The 20,335-nt window shown below is 46.2% G+C and overlaps 1 protein-coding gene across 3 annotated transcripts in view; it reads left to right on the top strand.

The window, feature by feature from the left end:
- NSDHL (NAD(P) dependent steroid dehydrogenase-like) overlaps nucleotides 1–20,335 on the top strand; it is a 37,957-nt gene that overhangs the window by 4,468 nt on the left and 13,154 nt on the right. For 2 of the 3 annotated variants that reach the window (XM_036739897.1, XM_036739899.1), the window contains exons 2-3: nucleotides 13,279–13,406; nucleotides 16,908–17,066. In XM_036739897.1, the coding sequence (XP_036595792.1) occupies nucleotides 13,326–13,406; nucleotides 16,908–17,066 (240 nt within the window). In that variant the 5' untranslated portion in view covers nucleotides 13,279–13,325. Of the gene's footprint in view, nucleotides 1–11,192; nucleotides 11,288–13,278; nucleotides 13,407–16,907; nucleotides 17,067–20,335 lie in introns of all 3 variants that reach the window. The other variant, XM_036739896.1, reaches the window with a different exon arrangement.

Below are 20,335 nucleotides of genomic sequence, written 5' to 3'. Positions count from 1 at the left end.
TATCCACAATGTGCTAATTAGTTATTTGTTTATTAAAGGTCTGGGGTTTGCTGGCCTGCTCCATCTCTCTGTGTGGCACAGCCCGTGCCCTCAGATGGTTTGAGGAAGGGGGAGCCTCCCAGAACGGGGAGGACATGGGGATTTTATGCTTTGATCCTGTTTTTGTGGCTCGTCTTTTTCTTTATCTCTCCTGGTCTGGGTTCTTTCTCTTGTCCTTCAGCTGCCAGTGGGGGTGAGGTGCAAAGTTTGAACCCAAGGGGTCAGCACAGCCTGTTCTGCCCTGTCCCATAGGATGGCCTGGGCCTTTTGCTTGCCAATGATCATCACTCAGAAAAGGCTTTACAGTTATTTTTCCGTCATTTATCAAAGCCACCACACGCAATGCCATTCAATTTGTTGTAAAGGATTGTTCAAATGACTAGATTGCAAAGCCCTTTACAGAGGTTATCTCATCTGGGCCTCTGGGAGCTAAATGCTATAGGGATTGTTCTCGTTGATCTGTGAGTTATCCCAATGGGGGCAAGATGAAGGGGTGTGAGGGCCTCCTTGAAATCAGGCTCTGCCATTATCTGTGTGTTCCCTAGGGGCCCCAAACTTTCACATAATTAATATCTAGGCCTGGATTCCCAAGCTTGGATCCCATTGAGTAGAAATTGTGGTCTCTGTCCTCTGAGACCTGTGGGCGATCAGATTTAGAGGAGGGAGGAATCTTGCCAAGCCCCTGGTTTTTTCACTTGGGCCTAGAGGTGTTAAGCAACATGTGGAAAGTCACCCAGCTGCCAAGTGGCTGGAGTTTGAACCCAGGCCCCTTGACCCTAAGTCCAGCAGAGCTGGGGGAAAGGGGAGGCATACAGTCCATCCGAGGATGGCCCTGTCACCCACGATTGCTGTCCGTATTTGTGGGTGCAGCCCCTGCTTCTTTGCAGGCTCCCCGTACATCAGTGAACATGTGCCCTTTGGTTGGTGGCTCCAGACTGCCCCTTTTGTTGGGGACCCACAGTGAAGGTCTGGCTGGGAGCCAGCTCCCTTCTGACTGTTGAGTTGGGTTTGTTTCCCAGCAGGCCAGGGCTAGGTCTTCCCATCATATGTGGCTGTGCTCCAAGGCTTCCATCCTTACCCACCACCCTAGACCCCTCAAGACAAATGGCACTTTGAAGTGCTAGACTTGGAGTCTCAAAGACGTGGCTTCAGTGCTAGTCTCGGCCATTTATTTGTAGGGTTGTCATGGCTAGGTCACCTTCCTTACTTTCTTTTATAGGGAAGGGACCTGAGGCCCAGAGAGGTAAGGGGACTTATCCAAGGTCACACAGCTAGTAAATAAATGGCAGAGCTGTGAGTTGAACCCCTATCTGCTGACTCCAAATCCAGCATTCCTTCCACTGGCAGATCACTCTGCTTTTTGCAGTGCCTCAGTTTTCCTCATCTCTAAAAGGAGGACCATCCATCCCATCAGTGGCCACTAATCCTTCCATAAGGATCCCTGAGGGCCACATATTGACTTTGTTTTAAAATGTAATGTTATCTATGTTTTATTGTATCGTTTATTTCATTAAATATTTCCCAATGACATTTTAATGTGGTTCAGGCTGCACTGGGGAGTGCTGTAAGCTGGTTTGGCACCCTCTGGGATTAGATGATGTTAGGAATTGGTCTGTTCTTTGTACTTGTATCTCTAGTACCTGGCACATAGTAGGCACTGATAAATACTTGTAGATTGATTGACCCCCCCCCAAATCCTCCCTCTGTAACTTCAGTAAGGCCTCAGTAACCTCTCTGGGCCTCAGTTTCCTCACCCATAAAATAAACAGATTGTGCTAGACCCCCAACACTCCTCCTAGCTCAATGTCCAGGGTCCTCTGGCCCTCTAATAGCAATTTATAAAGTAATGTCTTCAGTGCATAGAATTGTGACAATCATATGGGTGATTAATGGATGTGAATGGTAGGTCTTAATAACTAAAGGGGCCCCCAAAACAACCCCAGCTATGACAAGATCTTGTCCATAAAAACCGGGGGACCTAAGAGAGCTGGAAGGGGACATCTAGTAAATGTGGGGGGGCCTGGGGGAAATCTGGGACTAGACTATTGCCATGGGCCCTACCAGTTCTGTGGATTCAGTCCCCTTCAAGCGGAGACCAGGCAGAGCCATAGATTCTATTGGGAAAGAAGGCCTTTGGAACCCCACAGGGCCTCCGAAAACGCCAAGGTTTTTCTGGTTCCCATAGTAACCAGAGTAGACACTTCAGGGGGAGGGGAGCGGGACAGAGTAGAGGCAGCGAGTAAGGCTCTTGTTCTATGTGGGTCATTTGTAAATGGGATTGATAAATCAGGGGCTGTACAGCCTTGGAACACTTTGCTTTCACAAGATCTGAACTGGATTATATGCTATGATTTCTGTCACCTTGCTCGCACGCTAGCTGTGACCTTCAGCAGGCCCTCCTCCCCCTCTCCGGGCCTCATTTTCTTCCTCTGTCAAATGAGGGGGTGGGGATTTGTCGACCTCTAAGCCTAGATCTCCCATCCTCTGATCTCCAAGGTCCCTCATCTGGAAACCTTGAACTAATTTGTAATCTTCCCAAAGAAAGGGTTTTCTATTTCCTTTTTATGCCTTCCTCTGTCTCCTCCCTCTCTTCTCCCTGCCAAGTTCCTATTCTAATGCTACAGATTATCCTTAATATTTCATGCTATCTTCTCTCGAGACATATATTAGTTTTATGATGAATTGCTGACAGGTTCAATGATATGACCTTCAATAAATACCGTTCTGCCAAAAAAAAATGGAAGGTCTAGGACCAAATCTTGGAAGATGGCTTCACAGGAAATCCTTGCAGTCACTCATGTCGGCTGATACCCTCGTACCTTCTTCATTCTGACTTGTATTTATCGATGGATGTACCTTCCTCCCGTCCCCCCCGCCCAGATCACTGAATTAGAAGCTCCTAGAGAACAGGGACACGTGCATCTTTCATTTTTGTGACCCTAGACCTAGCATTGCGCCTTACATAGAAAGTAAAGCTTAATAAATGATGATTGGGTTGAATTTAAATCCTCAGTGGGGAGGGAAGGGGGAGAAATAGAAGAGAAACACACGCAGATGACAAAAGGACATTTAGAAAAATAGAAAAATCTATTCCAAAGCAAACATAACAAACCCAAGCAAACACGGTGCCTGTGGGTTTGCTTTAAGAAGCTGTGGCAAAGACACAAAGAGAACATCCATCTGCCGTCCGGAGCTCTAGGTGCTTACAGGTGAGTGATATTAGGTGAGTAATAACCATAACTCACATTTCTATGTTGACTTCTGTTTTCTCACACCAGCTCTGAGGTAAGTGAATGTCAGCCCTATTATCCCCATTTTAAGGATGAGGAAACTTTGACCCAGAGAGGGGAAGTCATTTGCCCAGGGTCACACAGCTGGGAAGAGCTACTATGCCTATCTCAATGGAGCAACCAGAATGAAAGTCAGGTTGCTTGGGGGGTGGGGGGTGAGGGAGGAAAGGGGGGGCAGGGAGAAGAAAGCAAAGAAATGCTGGAAGAAATGGACCAAACAAACCAGAGGCAAGGTCAGGTTATCAGCCCATGAGAGAAGGAAAACAGGGTGGTAGCTGGAAGTGGCCTGTCTCCTGACACCCTGTTGTGGGGCTGCCTCATAAGGGGGGACTCTGGGTACCTCACTCATTAGACTGGCCCAGCTGGGGGGCCTGGGTTTGAATCCCAGCTCTTGTCACTTGCTGCCTCCGTGACCTGGGCCCCATCACTTTCCCTGTTTGGACTACAGTTTCCTCATCTGGAAGATTAAATGGTTGGAGTAGAGTGGGGCTTCTTCACCCCATTTGTGACATGGACCCCTGTGGCAGTCTGGCGAAGTCTATGGACGGTTCTCATGCTCGGGTTTTTGAATGCCAAAAAGAAAATCCATAGTATCGATCATAAAAGGAAGCATTTTGTTGAAATGCAGTTAATAAAATATTTCAAAAGCAGGTAGTATCCCCCCAAGTTCAGAAGCACAGGATTAGAGGATCTCCAAGGTCCCTTCCATCTTGAAATCTCTGTGCCTTTGAAAGCAAACAGCGTTTTGGCTAGGTTTGTGTTTTCTGTAGTAGATTGTTTGGGGAAGGGAGTAAGGTGATCCTTATAATGGTCAGAGCCCTGGCTTGGCAGTCAGGAGAGATCTGGGTTGCAATGCCAGCCCTGTCACTGACCAGCTCTGTGCCCTGCATCAAATCACTCCGACCCTCTACACCTCAATTTCCTCGGCTAGTCATGCTTCCCTTCTGCTTTCTCCTATGCTGTTCTAATGTAAATCTTGAGTTTCTTGAAGATGTCTTTATTTTAATACACCCTTGGAACCGTCTGTATAGTGTCCCCCATTTTAATTTCCGAGAAACAAGCTCCCCCGGGAGCCATGTTGAAAATATTCCATTTTGCTGATTTCTGTATAAAAAATGGCATGTTTTCGTATTGGCTCAAGCTGACGCACGTGAGAATGGGGACCAGCTCAAGCCGGGTTTCTTAGGTAACAGTGGAGAGGCAGCTTTGCAAAAAAGCAAACGCCTCGTTATTTGCATCATTAATACTAATTGGGGAAGTTTTTCTGTTACGTGTTCTGCATTTGAATTTGGAGAGAAAGGCCTTCATTTTGTTTTTCCCAGGACTCCTGCTTTGCAGCAGATCCTCAAAGAAAAGTACCAACTATGCCAATTAGTATGTGCACAGAAAAAAGCTGCTCTTCTCTCTCTCCCTGCCTCTCTCCAGCTGCATCCCCCCTTAAGAGGCCTTTCAGAGGAGCTATGTGGGGCCACTGGGCATGGGCTTTTCAAAGAACTAAGTGGTGAGGGGAGTTACTGTCTGGGACATTCTGGTTCCCCACTCCAAGGTGCAAGGAAGGGTCTCGGGAGCTTTTTTCCACCCTGTATAGGAAAACACTCCAGAAGGATTTTGATTTTTTTTTCTTTGCTTCTCTCACAAAAGGCTTCTTCTGTCTGTATTTTGCACAGGGTGGATGAGGGGAACTTTCCCGAATTGAAAAAGAGAAGTCTTTTATTTGGGGGGGGGGGGTCAGTCACCTCATTTGAGGTACATCTTGACCAGGTAAATATGCCTGCTTGTTGCCTTCAGGCTGGTGGCCTGTTTCTGTTGGCAGACAAACTAGTATTCATGAACCTTGGGAATCTAGGTCTCAGTTTCCCAGGTAGAATTGTAGTGAGAGGAGGGTATCCTGCCCTCTCCTTTTAAATTGACCACCTGCTATTCTCAAGACACAGAACCATAGCAAAAAATAAATAAATAAAACTAGAAGACGAAAGGCCCTCCCCTCCTCTCCTGCTGAGCAGAGATGGTGGTCAGCAAATGGAATGGGCAGGAAGGTGTGAGCCCCCTTTCCAATTCTTAAACTGATGAAAACCTCCCTTCTTTCCCTTCTCCCACCCCCTTGGCCAGAGCCTTTTGGAAATGTTCAGTTTGAGCCTGTTACCAGCTTGCTACAAATTGGGGTGAAGGTAGCAGGGAGTTCCAGTGCGATTTTTCCCAGCCTTGGGAGGTGGGGGGTGCGCCAAGAACTACGCCGTTTACAGATAACATTCTTTAACTTCATAATCTTTTCCTAGCTCAGCGGGACTCAGTAACTTTCAAAAATATGCCATAATGTTTGGCATTGGAAAAAGAATACTTTGTTTTCTTATCCAGTGCACTGGTTTTTGTTCATCAGAATGTACAGGGTGGAACTAGCCGTTTTCCGGTGGTGACTACCTTTGTAACTAACCTTAGGAAACTGCTTGTTGCTTGGGACCCCTTGACTTGCAACATCAGTAGCTGGCCGTCAAGGTTGAAAATATTGCTGCTGCCCAAAGTCAGGGGAGGAATGGTTCCAGAAAACCGGTTCCTGTCTCTGGGGCCTTAGGATATCCATTGGCAAAATAGGGCAGCTGACCAGTGTGGGCTATTTGCAAGAAAGAACCAAACTTGGCTATTTCTGTTGTTTCCTCAGCTTCCTTTTTTTCTTCCTGGTTCATCATGAAAAGTAGGGCCTAGTGGTCTAGGGGTCAAATGTTCAGCTGGGCTCAACAGCAGCTTCTGACCGACCATGGGTATCTTTGTTCAAGCTAACCCCAGTCTGGGCCTTAGTTGACTGATAGTGACTGGCCTACCTTGTGGAACTTCATGCTAAGGTTTGAGGAATCTCATTTCCTTTTTTCTCACAAATATTCCAAGTCCTCATTTAGGGGGTATTGTGACTGAAGTGGGGAGAGAGTTTGAATAAATCTAATCTTTCCCCCTAAAATTATTTTCATTAAGGAAAAAAGTGATTTAAAATGTTTAAATCTTTAGCTTCAGTAGGCCTTAGAAGAGTGGGGGGGAAACAAGTTTTTCTCTACTCCAGACTCTTGTGTTGCTGGTATTCCCTCACCTCACTCCCTATCACACTAATATCCTTTAGGCTGTGTATACCACAGCCAGTTTCTGGAGACTAAGAAGCCCCCAGAAAATGGCATTTCAAGAAAACCCAGGTCTTCTACATAATATTCATAGATGGGGCCCAAAATCACAGGGACTTAGATTTCAAGCTCGAAGAGACTTGAGAGGCCAGTGGGTCCAATCCCTCCCCTCCCCTCCCCATTTTTACAAATGAAGAAACTGAGGCCCAGAAAGATTAAGTGATTTACCAAAGGTCACACAGGCAGTAAGTGGTAGAGTCCAGATTTGAACCCAGGCCTTCTGGCTCCAAATCTAGTGCTACTGAGCCTTATAGGCCCACTTAGAGAAACATCAAATGATCACTAGCATTTATATAGCACTTTGGAGCAGCCAGGTGGTTCAGTGGATAGAGCAGAGTTCAGAACTGGCCTCAGACCTTTCCTAGCTGTGTGACTAACCCTGGGCAAGTTTCCTCGTGTGTAAAATGAGCAGGAGAAGGAAATGGCAAACCATTCCAGTATCTTTCCCTAGAAAACCCCAAATGGGTCATGAAGAGTCAGCCACTACTGGAAAGACACAACAACAGCAGCAGCATAGTGCTTGAAGGTCTGCATGTATTATTTGATCCTTACACAACCTTGTGAGGCACTGTTGTTACAGTGTAACAGCTATCTGTTGATACCTTTTACAGATGAGAAATTGAGGCAGACAGAGGTTAAGTGCCTTGCCCAGGATCACACAGCTAGGAAGTGTCTGAGGTCAGATTTGAACTCGAGTCTTCCTGACCGCAGATCTAACACTACCTAGCTGTCCTATGTGAATGAATGCACACTGGTCTAAATGGAACAGGCTTCGGCTTTGTCAGCTTAAGAGATAGCATCAAAAAGAAGACTGGAGATCCGGTGCTGGTCAGTGGGTCTTAGTAGGGCCTGGTAATGGCAGTTTCTTTTTAAATAGGGAGTTTCTAGTTAGAATAAAGAATTGAGAGGCAGCTTAAGAGTTGGGCAGACGTGCCACCTCTGATCTGTGCTAGCTGTGTGACCCTCTGTGCCAGGCTAACTTACACGGGAGTGCCAGTCAGGAAGCAGAGAGGGAGTTACTCTACCAATGAAGTCAGAAATCTTAAGGCTAATAACAGTAAAGTGATGGTGATAATAACAATATTAAAGAATGAGCAGCTTGATTGAAATCTGCTTGACCTAATCCAAAGAGGGTAGGCTCGCCTTCCTTTGCTGTTTTTACAAAAATGTCATCCTTGAATGTGAGCCTCCGCTGAATGGGTTCTCTGCTTCAGGAGTGCTGTGCCATGTGCTATCTCCTGTGTCTCCTCCTCCTCCTATACCTTCTTATAGTCCTAGGTTCTCGAAGGCCACGTCAGCAGGAGTTGGGGGGCTTGGAGATAAGGTCTGGCAGATGTTGCCCAGCTGCCGAGGCTTTGAGGGGGCCTGGCATTGTGGTATGTGTGTGTACGCCGGATATATTGTGTCTCTGTGTGCTTGTAGTATACTCTTGGCGTGCCTGAGGATTCAAGCCCTAGTACTACCCTCCCCAGGTTCAGAGGCTCGGCACCAGGTCAGCCACAGGGCAATGAAGTCTTCAGCTACAGCGACTCTGAGAGAGCAGCCTAGTAAGCATGGAAGAGGTGCCTAGACCAGGGGTGGGGAACCCTCAGCCTCGAGGCCACATGGGGCCCTCTAGGTCCTCAAGTGTAGCCCTTTGACTGAATCCAAACTTCACAGATTCAGTCAAAGGGCTGCATTTGAGGACCTAGAGGGCCCCATGTGGCCTTGAGGCCATGGGTTCCCCAGCCCTGGCCTAGACCCTTGAAATACTCAGGTGAAACATGTTGTATTTAGAGATACAGCATGGTACAGTGAATAGAGGGCCAACCTTAGAGTTAGGAAGCCCTTGGGTACATCCTGGTTGCTGTTATTCAAACTCAGGGCAGTTTACTTACTTCTCAGCACTCTGGGCATCTCTTTAAGACCATAATTTGCAAGTGATATTTGCTTGCCAGTCTGCATCAAGGGAAGAAGTTTCCACATTGGAAAATCCCTACAGACTGATAAAAATCACAGGTCTGGACCCCAAACAGTTCCCAGAAGTCTCAATACTGTCTCCATGTTTGTGTGGGCAAGGTTGTCAATAGAATGATGTCCTGTGTTGTTCTGACCCTGAGACCTTTATTTATAAATGAGGGGATTACATCATGTGGGTGGAAGGCCATTGGTCTTTCCTAGTCCCAAAGCCAGCTACAGTCTTTTGGACTTGGGGGAGCCAGTGGGGGGGGGGCAGGCTGATTCCAGGAAGTGGTTAAGATGGGCAGATTTGCCTGTTCCACTTCAGGTAGGTCATTTCATTGGGAGATGTTGGCTCTTGGGGCTATCACTAGCAGGGCTGGACTGTCTGGATTGTGTTTAGACACACTGGTTAAGTAACTGCCCGGTCAGTGCCTTCCCCTCTGGGCCATGTGCAAGCCAGGGGTAGTAGGGGCACTTGGTGGGATGTGTTGTGGTTTCTTGGGCAAATAAGTAGCAGTTCTTAGAGTGGATAGCTCAAGCCAGATATTCTGAGGTGGGGAGTGAAGGGGGGGAGGGGAGGGGATAGCAATGCACACTCAGTAGTACTTTGAACAACATGCTGACCTGATGTTACACAATAGACCCACTTCGAAAATGTGTATAAAGTACATCTATTCATTCCATTTTCCTATTGGCATCAATTAGAATTTCAGCACTGTGCTCTCCCACACAGAGGGGATCTCAGGGTTTGTGTCTGTTACATTAAAGAACCCCAGCCTTGGCTAAAAGAAACACTCTTTCTTTGTTAGTGGATGAAAAAGTCCCACGGTGGACTTTTCCAAGTATACACAATCTGTCCATGCCGTGTTGGCTCTAAGAGCCACAACCAAGTTGGGGCAGCTTAATCTTCGCCCCAGGGTGCCACATTTTTAGATCACTTCAGCAACATAGAAATAACAGATGGCAAAGAATAGTTAAACTAGGAAGCTGCCAGGTAGTAGACTGGGCTGATCTACCTGGCCTTCCCTGCTCCCCAGGAGCGTCACCCTGCCATGCCCCAACTGAGGGCTTTCTTTGTCCTGTGTATAGTGCTTGTGTGCAAAAACTTCCTAGTTCTGGCTCTGGGCACCTAGGCAGATTGCAGCTGAGCCATGCCTTCCCATCCTTTGAGATTCTTGTTCCTGTCTTCCCATAAGTGCCCTAGGAAGAGGATCTTTTCAATGCGCCAAAGACCTTCTTCTCAGTCTCTTCGTATTTCATTTCATGGCTGCCAGTGCCATACTTAGGCTCTCTTTCTGTTAGCCCTTATGCATGATGGATAAAAACCACAAGTATTAAAGTTCTCTGGTGGGATTGTCACACTCTAGATTTTTGAGATTCTAGCATGGTCTACTACATATGTCTGTACCCCAATATTTCATATTTTGAAGGTTTTGCGATCATTATAATAAATGAACAAAAATACCTATTAAACTAAATTCTACAAAATAACATTAAATCTATCATACAAGAATTTTACTCTTCTATTTCAAATCAGTTCCTTAAGAATAAATGAGATAGGTATTGGGATTGGCCCTTTTATTGATATAGGGAACTCCCAGGTGGGGGAACTCCATCTACTAATGCAGGTTAGCATCTTGGCAATTTAGAGCCATAACTCAAACCCAAAGAGATATGGGGCCACTGAACCATACAGAAGGATCCCTGTAGGCCACAGAACTTGGCCAATTTGACACCTCTGGCCTAGAGGGTTCAGAGGAGAAGTCATTTGCCCAGGGTCACACAGCCAGTATGTGTTAGGGGCAGAACTTGAACCTTGATCTTCCTGGCACACAGTTGGTACTTAACAAATGCTTGTTGACTGTTTGACTGACTCATTGGCTCCAAGGCTTTCTCCTTCTCTGTCTACTACGACAGGGCTGCCTTTAAAAGAAGATCTCTTCGTTTTGAAAGAGGGCAGCTATGTGGCACATGGATAGAGCAGGGGCCCTGGAATCAGAAGGACCTGAGTTCAAATTCAGCCTCAGACACTTACTAGCAATGTGACCCTGGGCAAGTCACTTAACCCCTATTGCCTTCTCGCCCCCCCAACAACAAAAAAATTTTATTTCTGGTGGCCACAGTTTTTCATTGACCAAAGGAAGGTTTTTACTATCTGGAGATATTGAAAAGAATCTGGTCTAGCCATGGGGTTTAGGGGAGGGTAAAATAAAACTAGGGGGAGCAGCAAATTGGGGGGCATGACATCTAATGTGTGTAGGGAGAGCAAGGGCAGAAAGGAAGGAGCCCAAGCTTAGAGAACCCAGAGCTGGAAGGGGCCTGAGAAACCCTCTAGGGAAGGGCTTCTTCACTTTTGTTGTGCATCCTGGACCCCTCGGGCAGTCAATCTGAGGGAGTCTATGGACCCCTTTCTCAGATTCATGTTTTTAAATGCACAAAATAAAACACGTAGATTTACAAAGGAAACCAATTATGTTGAAATACAGTTATCCTAATCTTTTTTTTTAAAAGAAACAAGTTCAGAGATACGATAAAACCGAGGCCCAGAGAGTAGAAGGCACTTGCCAAAGGTCATTTGGGCAGTAAGGACCAGAGCTGGAATTCGAACGCAGGTCCTTCCTACTCGAAATCTGGTGCTTTTTCATGACACACACCACCTAGCCCTCCCCAGAAGGCAGTCAGATTGTAGAGCGACTATTTGTTTCCAATCTTGGCCATTTCATTAAATCTGCTAAGCTAGCATTTGTTCCTTTGACAGAGACAGCATAGCATAGTGAGAGGAGAGCCAACCTAAAGCCAGGAAGACCTGGAATCAAGCCCTGCCTTTAACACCCCCTGGCTGTGTGACCCTGAGTAAGTTACCCTTCTTTCTCAGTGTGCCCGGGCAATTTAGGAGGTACAAAGAAGATACCAGCCTGCACTGGCTGCATTGGAGGGAGTTTCCTCACCCAGAGTTCTCAGTACCAATGAAATCAAAGGTGAGGTCAGGCCCCAAAACTTGTCAAAACTTCTTATATATAAAGCCCTGTGCGAGGCTCTGGAGGATCTGCAAAAAAGGGAGGGCAGCCCCTTTGCCCTTTGAGAGCTTAGCCAGAAGAGTCACATAGTGGGGAGGTGTAGTAGACTGGCTTTGGAGGCCAACTGTCTTCAAATCCTGCTTCTGACATGTAACCTCTGTAACTTTGGGCATATCATCTGTAAAATAAGAGGGGCAAGGGGGTGGCACAGATGGCCTCTGAGGACCCTCCCAGCTCTAGATGTGGGAGCTTTGCAGATTGTATAAGTAGTTGTGAGTGTCAGTGTAGTTAAATGGGCAGGGGACCCACCTTGCAGGCAGAAAGGATAGACATCCTGGCCTAGAGTCCTGCTTCTCATACATACTGACTGTGGGACCCTGGCAACTTCTCTTAAGGCTGGAAGTCAGAGTAGCCAGGTGGAAAGAGTTGCCTTCTCAGGAGTTCCCTACTAATAAAATTCTGATTTAAATGAAGCATATTGTTTTGTTTGGGGGGGGGGGGTAGGGCAGGGATGTTACAGTTAGCTAGTCTTGCTATCAGTCCTGAAGGTTGGTGACAAAGGACTTCTTAATGTAGAAAAAGCCACATCTCTTGGCCTTTAGGTGACTTTAGTCAAACTAAGGTCATTCTATGCCTCTGTTTACCCAGGGTGATGGTCCTCCTTCCCAAAACTTTCCGGGGAAGTTTTGGGGATCACAATTTCTTTTTTTCTCCCAAATGTTAAAATTCTCAATTTTTAGCTGAAAGGAGTAATTCAATGGACTCCTTAGTTTTGCTGAAATTTTCTTTAGTTAATGGCTAGACCTTAGAAGAGTTGAGGGAGAGAAACCTGGAGAAACCAGTTCACTTGCCAGGCCTTGCCCCCACTACTATTTCTACTATTACTACTACCACCACTAGCACCACCACTGTGCATATAAATGTCCCTTTATTTTGTGTGCTTCAGGGATACTCCAGACTTTCACTTAGAATTGGTTGTAGGAGTATAGCTTTAGAGCTGGAAGAGACATCAGAGGTCATCTAGTAAAAGCCCAGTGAAGAAGCTGAGGCTCCAAAAGTGGGAATGACTTGCCCAAAGTCACAGACAATAGCTATATGGCTGAATCCTCTAACTCTGTAGTGTGTCTCCTGAACCAGTAGGGGGAAAGAGATGTTCCTCCATCCTCATACCAAGGCAGTGGATTTGACTTGAGAGAGACCTCCAGTGGACAGATGGGTTCCCTCTTATTTGTATGGGATGCTAAGACTGAATTATAGATTTTCCTGTACAATGATCTGGGCTAGCATATGGAAGCCATCTGGGCCATTATGAATGGGTTATCTGCTTGGACCCATAGCCTACTTGAGTAAACTTCGGGCCACTTTCAAAGGAGTCTTTTGATCAAGGCAGATCTTACTTCCCTTAGCCAATGACTTTCTGATTGCCTAGGGCGAGATGGCGACCAAGTGTGGTTTCAGCGTTTCTCCTGGCTTACGCGTAGCCCTTGCGCTCTCTGTAAAAGAGCTATTGTATAGATGGCAGTAGATGGCAGGTTGTGATTGTCTGGCAAGGTTCCTCATTTGGCATGAGATGGCGTGTTCTCACAGGTCCAGTTAGGGATATGCAGTGTCTGTAAGGGCAGCCAGGACCATGTCTGTCTGTTTGTCTGTGTGTGTATGTCGGGGGCGGAGGGAACGCGTAGCATGCCGGCCATCCTCTCAGAGGACCTGAGAGAGATACCAGGCCCTCTCCCAAGGCCTGTCTGAGGAACCTCAAGGGAGCTGGTGCTTGAAGGCCTCGGGGTTGTCACCGTTTCAATGTCTGTCTCTACATCTGTCTGTCTTTAGGAAGAGAAAAGTTGGTCATCAGACTGGACCCAATATTTGAACAGAAAATGGAGAGCACAATTGGTGAGCATATGGTGCCCAAGCCTGAAGAAAAACAAGTGGCAGAAAACATTAGTGACCAGCAGCAGGTAAGGGGATGGGGGGTACCTCAGCAGGCCATTGACCCACACACCCTGGGACGGTAAAGCACTTAATCAGCTCCCAGGCACGTAGGTGAAAAGACTGCTCAAAGGAAACCATACTGTGAATAACTGGTCCTGGAGATCAGATAATGACATAGACCACCCTCTTCTTCTTCTTCTTCTTCTTGGCAGAGTGGTGGGGGTCTACTAGGGCAGAATGGTGAGGTCACTGTAAGAGTCATTTTGACAGGCCATGATGTTCTTTAAGTTTTGTACCCGCCTACTTCCAAGAGGATTTGTAGTAGCTGCCAAGTTAGAGCACAGTGCCGGAGAGGCCATTTCAGGGTTAAATGAGAGTTCCGATTTTAAAAACCCTTTCCTCATAGCAAGCCTGTGAGGAGAGGTTGGCGCAAGCAGCCCAGCCCAGACAAAGATGGTTCGGGAAGATAACTGAAAATGAGCTTGGTGCCAGTTGATACTGTTCCGAGAGTCAATAAAAGAAGAAAGAGCCGTTCAGGAAATTACCGTTGCCTGAGTCTGAAGTCAAATGCTCAGGGTACTGATAAGAAGAATTGAGAGAAATGGGGAAAATGTAATAATGATCACATCTGGCAGACAGAATTGACTAAGAGTCGGGGCCCGCCTGAGCGAGGCGGCATTCGGCCATGTTGCCTTGGAACTAAAGGCCACTGAGGCACTAGAGGAAGGGGCCATAAAAGCTGTCTCCAGGAGAGGATGCAAATGATGGCCCTGGAAATACTGTTCGCTACCTAGTTGGATTTGGTTGTGATGGTGTCACTGAGCAGTGGATCCCATAAGCGTCTGGCCCATTTGGAGAGGCGTGTGTCATTCGTTCATCATGGCAGCCAATTAGACAAGGTCAGCCTTGGTATTGGTGGAAGCAATGGGGAAGAGACACCTCACGTGTACATAGCAGTCTTGATTAGCATAATGAGAACTGCCATTTAGGTGGGCTTTGCAGGTTGGCAAAGCTCTTTCTGTACAGTGTCTCATTTGATCTTGGGAGGTGCATGCTGTGGTTATCCTCATTTTATAGAAAAAGAAACTGAGGCTCAGAGATGTGAAATGACTTGGCCAAGGGGACACAGCTGTGTGAGTGTCAGATCCTAGATTCGACCCCAGGTCCTTGCGACTCCAAGTCCATTGGTCTTTTTCACTACAGTCTCACTGCCTCTCGGATCCCATGAGGCCAGAAAAATAATACAAAGAAATCGGGGAAGCTAATGAATGTGGGCAGAAATAACCTCCCCCAAGGAGGGGGTTTCAAAGGAATTCATCTGAAATAATAACTGATAATAATACAGGATGGCATTTCAATCGTGTTTTTGTATTTGCAAAGTACTTTATGTATGTGATGACCAAAGCTTAGTCATGTTGGACAGTCTAGGCAGAACTGAGCTAGCATTAGGAGCAAAAGAACATGACTGTCGTGCTGAGATGTTCCGAATCAGAGCCTCTGGGATGTGAAGGCATGTCCAGAGACTGCTGAGTCCATTCTCTCCTCTCAAGGCCTGCATGGCCATCAAAGAAGCCATAGAGATGGGTGTCTCAGAAAATCCTCAGATACATAGAATTCATGGCTTCTTGGAGAAGTCCGTTTGTGACCCTCACATTCTTTGTTTTCAATCTGGGAGCGTTTTTCTCATTTCTAACCCCACTGCTTCTTCCTGTCATCTAAGCCTACTACCCCTGTTCCATCCTTCATAGCCTTGGCAAATAGTGGTGCTCTGTATCCATTATAGCCACTTGTTAGATGCATAGTTGAAAGCGTTATCCTTACTTTGAAGACAGTAGCCCTCTTCTCTCCAGATCAGATCCCATTACCGTGAGAATCTCTCTGTAGAACATACAGATTTCCAAACCACAGCCAGTACCCCTGTTTGTTTCAGTAATATCCAACACAGCATACTATTATAACAAGAGAATTTGGACTGTTACCAGAAATCTCTTGTAATGGGCATGAGGTCTTAGTCTCTGTAATGATTGTGAAACATCCCATCATAATGTAGCATGGCAAGAGGGCTCATATAATATCCTGAGATGGCACCTGATATGTCAGGAGAGGTGATTTCGCTTTGAAGAAGTGAGAGAGCCCCATAACTAGTGAAGAACATAGACTAGTTGATCTGAAATTGACTTACACAGGGCTTTGGAATATTACCAAAGCCCAACTCTCGCTGCCCCCCACCCTCACCCCTCCCCACGGCCCTTTTTTCAGCTCAGTCCTGTTGATAACCTGAGACTTGCTCTGGTGCTGGAGAGGGCTGGGGTACCTGTCAATAATTCTTGTGTAGAGGCATTGGGTGCGGTTCAGAGATAAGCGACAAAATAGGGTTGAGAATCAAAGCATTACTCAAAGTGACTGGGAGCTGGCGTTTCTTGAGTGGGGAGCGGAGTTTATCTCAAGTCTGTGAGTCTCCCTCCCCCAACCTCTACCAATCCTTGACTTTGCTGGCTGGCTGTGAGATCAAGAAATGAGGGATTGAACGTGATAAAGAAGTGAAACATAGATATGGTCTCGAAAGCGGCTTTGGAGAAATGCCCCTGGGAAGCAACTGGGGGTGGGGGAGTGGGGTATGCTTTATTCTCTGCAGTTTCTTCCCAGAGTCAGAATCTTTGCTCTCTGTATGCATTTCCTCTCTCATACACAGCCGCCGGTGACAACAATCTCAGAGTTGGACTTTAGCTGACAAATGGTTGATGTTGCCCAAGCCAAATGGAATCAATAGAGCGCTTTGCTAATACGATAAGCTTAGCTCTTCAGTGTTCAGAGGAGAAGGGAAAAAAGTAAAGCCCCTGACCTGAATAGATAGCAGAGCACCAAACAACTGTTAACTCATTAATCCATACTCACCCCAACCCTAAAATCTCGGGAGATAAAGTTAATACTCTTCCATTTGAAGATGAGTAAACTGAGGCACAGAGAGCCCAAGTGGCTTGTTCAAAGTTGCCCAACCACTTAGGAGAAAGCCCACTCTACCCCTGCCTGCCCCCTGCTATGAGGACCACTGAGACCATGCTTTCTACTTTATTCCTTTTGGAAGAGCATACTCTGGTTGGAGTGCCTGCTTCCTTTGGCATAAAGGTGCACAGGAAGAGAGAACGGGGGAGGCATTAGAAATCAGGAATGAGAATGTCTTCCTCCTTCTGTTGGCGTTGGCACTGTCATCGTCAGAGCTAATTCACCTGCTTTCAGAGTAACTGCCTGCTGTCTCCCATGGGTATGCATTCTGCCAGGGAAACATGGCATATCTCTTGTTCATCAGAGCCAACCAGAGCTGAATTCAGTGAATCATCAGATCTGTAATCCCTACCGATGCAGATCCTGTCTGTACCTCTAGTGAGAGGGAAAATTGAGTCTCCCTACATTGGCACTAGGGTCACTAACCCAAGTCACATCTGAGAGGTCAGTGGTTCTGAATGTCACAACTGCTGCCCACTGTCCTCCCTGTCTGCCTCTCTCCATGATCTTTTTTGTTTCCACAGGCCAAGAAATGTACTGTGATCGGGGGCTCTGGGTTTTTGGGCCAACATTTGGTTGAACAGCTGCTGGCCAGAGGCTACGCGGTCAATGTCTTCGACATCCGGCAAGGATTTGAGAACCCCAAGGTGAAGTTTTTCCTGGGAGACCTCTGCAATAAAAAGGTACTGTGCCAACGAGACCCCGCTAGCTCACCCTAGATCCTCAGGAACCAGGGGGACATTTTTGACTGATCTTTTTAGATACTAGCAGTTAGTTTTCTTAGACCTCTTCCATTCAGATCCCCAGAGGTGGATGGTACTAAGTCCTTTAGTTGAAGTAAGTGGCTAACCTTTAGGAGAGACTGTTATGCAAGCAACACCATTGCTATGTCAAAGGATCAGTACCACATTGGAACTGATGACCTCTGAGGTCCCTTTCATTCTCAGGAGGTCTGAAAGTCATTGGAGTTTTTCCCAGCCCTGGCACTGAAGCTGCTCACCTCCAGGGTGCACCACCAGCTTCTTGGTTTTGACTCAGTCTAGGCAACCTTTGCGCTTTGGCCTCAGGCCTGTCACCACCCTTTAAAGCATACCTGATTGCTATACCCCAACCTGAGGCCTGAAGCTCACTGGACCCTAGGTTCAGGGAGCTGCCCTGCACCATCCCTAATGAATTGCCTAATTAAGCTCCCCTCTCCTGCTGCTACTGCTCCCGCAGTTTCTTGGAGCTTTCTTCTGGTACCTCCTTTCATTTCTTCGCCTTCTTTCCATAGCCACTAGACATTTCATACCCCAAGGGAGTGCGTATCCTAAGAGTTCTTGACAAGGAAATTGAAAGTGTATTAATTCTGAAATTGTACACCAGGTATGGATGACAGGTACGAATAAAAGAAATCTAGCTCAGCCTGGATTAGGAGGCCCTGACATGTTCTAATCTCTTCTGCCTAGCTACTGTTAGTAACCCAGACTTAGCATGACCCCATCACTGGTCTCCCCAGAGTGTCAGAAGGCCCTGGAGGCCTGGCAGGAGTATCTGTGGGCTTTAAGTGATACTAGACCCACTCTGAGCCTGAAGATTGATTGCTCTGTGGGACTGGTACTCTTCCCACATTCCAACTTAGTCATCAGCATCCTAATAGCTCACATTTTTCGAGCTCTTTAAGCTTTTCAAGGCACTTTACATATATTATCTCAATTGATGCCCACAACAACACTGTGAAGTAGGTGCTGTTATTATCATCCCTGTTGTAGAGATGAGGAAACTAAGTCACACAGCTAGTAAGTGTCTGAGGTGAAATTTGAACCCAGGCCTTCCTGAAGCGACTTTAAGTCAAGCTCCCTCTCCGCTCTTCTACATTCCTTTTCTATAGTCTATAGGCTGTGGAACTGGAAGGGACCTTAGAGGTCACCTAGTACCACCCCCCCCATTTCATACAGAAGATTACTGAGGCCCAGAGAGAGAAGGTGACTTGTCCAGGGTCACACAGGCAGTAACTAAGTACCATAGCAAGGATTGGGACTCAACTTGGATGACTTCAAGTCCAGAGCATTTCCCACCGTGGCAGTGTTAACTAACTCAGTGAACTGTTCTTGAGTTAACTCATTCTCAGGCCTATCTTTCATACAACCCCCCGCCCCCCCCCCCCCCCCGTTACCTCCCATATATCCAGCCATCTCTTTGTAGAAGCCCCCAAAGGCCGGGCTTTTCAGCACCGTCTAGGGAGCATAAGCAGTCATGAATGCCATAGGCTAGACATGGGCCCAGCCCAGCCAAGGAGGGTGTTGGCAGCGAGATCTAGGTCTGCCTTCTGGAAGGGAAGTGGCTGTGATGTTATAGTCTTTTTTTTTTATTGGGCATTGGAACAATTGTATGACGTGAGCATTGATTCGTAAGAGCCCTAAACTGAAGTAGAAAACCATACTGAAAAGATGGGCTTTCACTGTGAATAACCCCAATGTGGACAGACCCAACTAGTGAGATGTCAGCTCCATATCCCTCTCATGGTCATGGACTCTAGCAAAGCCCTCTCTCAGGGGATGGACTCGATGTGCTGAATGAGGCATACATTTTTGGACATAGCCAGTGTGGAACTTTGTTTTGCTTGACTATACCTATCTGTTCTAAGGGTTTTGGTTTGTTTTTTCAATATGGAGAGAGGAGGGGAGGAAGAACGGGCTATCAATAGGATTGCCAGAAAGAAAAAGGAAAGAGGATCACTGAAGCATTTTTTAAATTTTTATTTTGTTTTTAATTTATAGACTAAAACAAGCATTTTCATAACACAGTATAATAAAAAAAGATGATTGTATATGAAACTGCAAATCTATTATGTATAACTTGATGTTCCTTTTAAATAGATAATAAAGTTTTCATGTAAATTTCTTTTTTTTTCTTCCCAACCCATCTCCTACCCTAGAGATGGCTACCATTAGACACAAATATGCCAATATTGGTGAAATCATTCTGTACATACTTCTGTTTATCAGTTCTTTCTCTGGATGCAGATAGCTTTTTCCTTCATCAGCCCTTTGGAGTTCCTTTGGGTATTTATAATAGAATGACTTGGTTGCTCAAAGTTGTTTTAAAAACAGTACTGCTGGTACTGTATACAGAGTTCTCTTGGTTCTGCTCATTTTGCTGTTCGTTATTTCATGCAAGTCTATCCATGTTTTTCTAAGATCATCAAGCTCATCATTTCTTATAGCACAATAGTAGTCCATCACAATCATATACCACAACTTGTTTAGCCAGTCCCCAATTGATGGGCATCCCCACAATTTCCAGTTCTTTGCCACCACAAAGAGAGCTGCTCCAAATATTTTAGAACATATAGGTTCTTTTCCTTTTTCCCTGAACATCTTTGGAAATAGGCCTAATAGTGGTATTGCTGGGTCAAAGGGTATCCATGGGTGGGGAACCTGTGCTGTCGAGACCTGCTAGGTCCTTGGGTGTGTTCTTTTGACTGAGTCCAAGTTTTACAGAACAAATCCTTTTATTAAGGGGATTTGTTCTGTGAAGTTTGGATTCAGTCAAATGACCACACTTGAGGACCTAGAGGGCCACATGTGGCCTCGAGGCCACAGCTTCCCCACCCCTGGGCAGTTTAATAACTAGAACAGAAGGAAGGCCAGAAAGAAACACAGACAAGCAGGATAACTTTGAAAGTTACACATTGAATTTATTATCCACGTAAAAGGAAAAGCAAGCTGTATGTAAGAGAGATTTACAGTTCTATGTGCAATCTTCTTTTTCTGCTCTCTTTTGGATATGGAAATGTTCTGTTTCTTTGGCGCTTTGGCAAGTTCGGAAGAACAAAGAAAGGAAGATAAGTAAGCCCTCTTTCCTCTCCCTGAGACCAAGGCTCTATGCCAATGAACCTTTGAGGGTGACATCAGAGATGTGAGCTAGGAGGCAGAGAAGGCGAATGGGCTTTCTAGCCAAGGCTACAGCT

The sequence above is a fragment of the Trichosurus vulpecula genome, chromosome X (genome assembly GCF_011100635.1).
Source record: "Trichosurus vulpecula isolate mTriVul1 chromosome X, mTriVul1.pri, whole genome shotgun sequence".
Taxonomy (NCBI): Eukaryota; Metazoa; Chordata; class Mammalia; order Diprotodontia; family Phalangeridae; genus Trichosurus; species Trichosurus vulpecula.
This window is presented reverse-complemented; position numbering and strand designations above follow the sequence as displayed.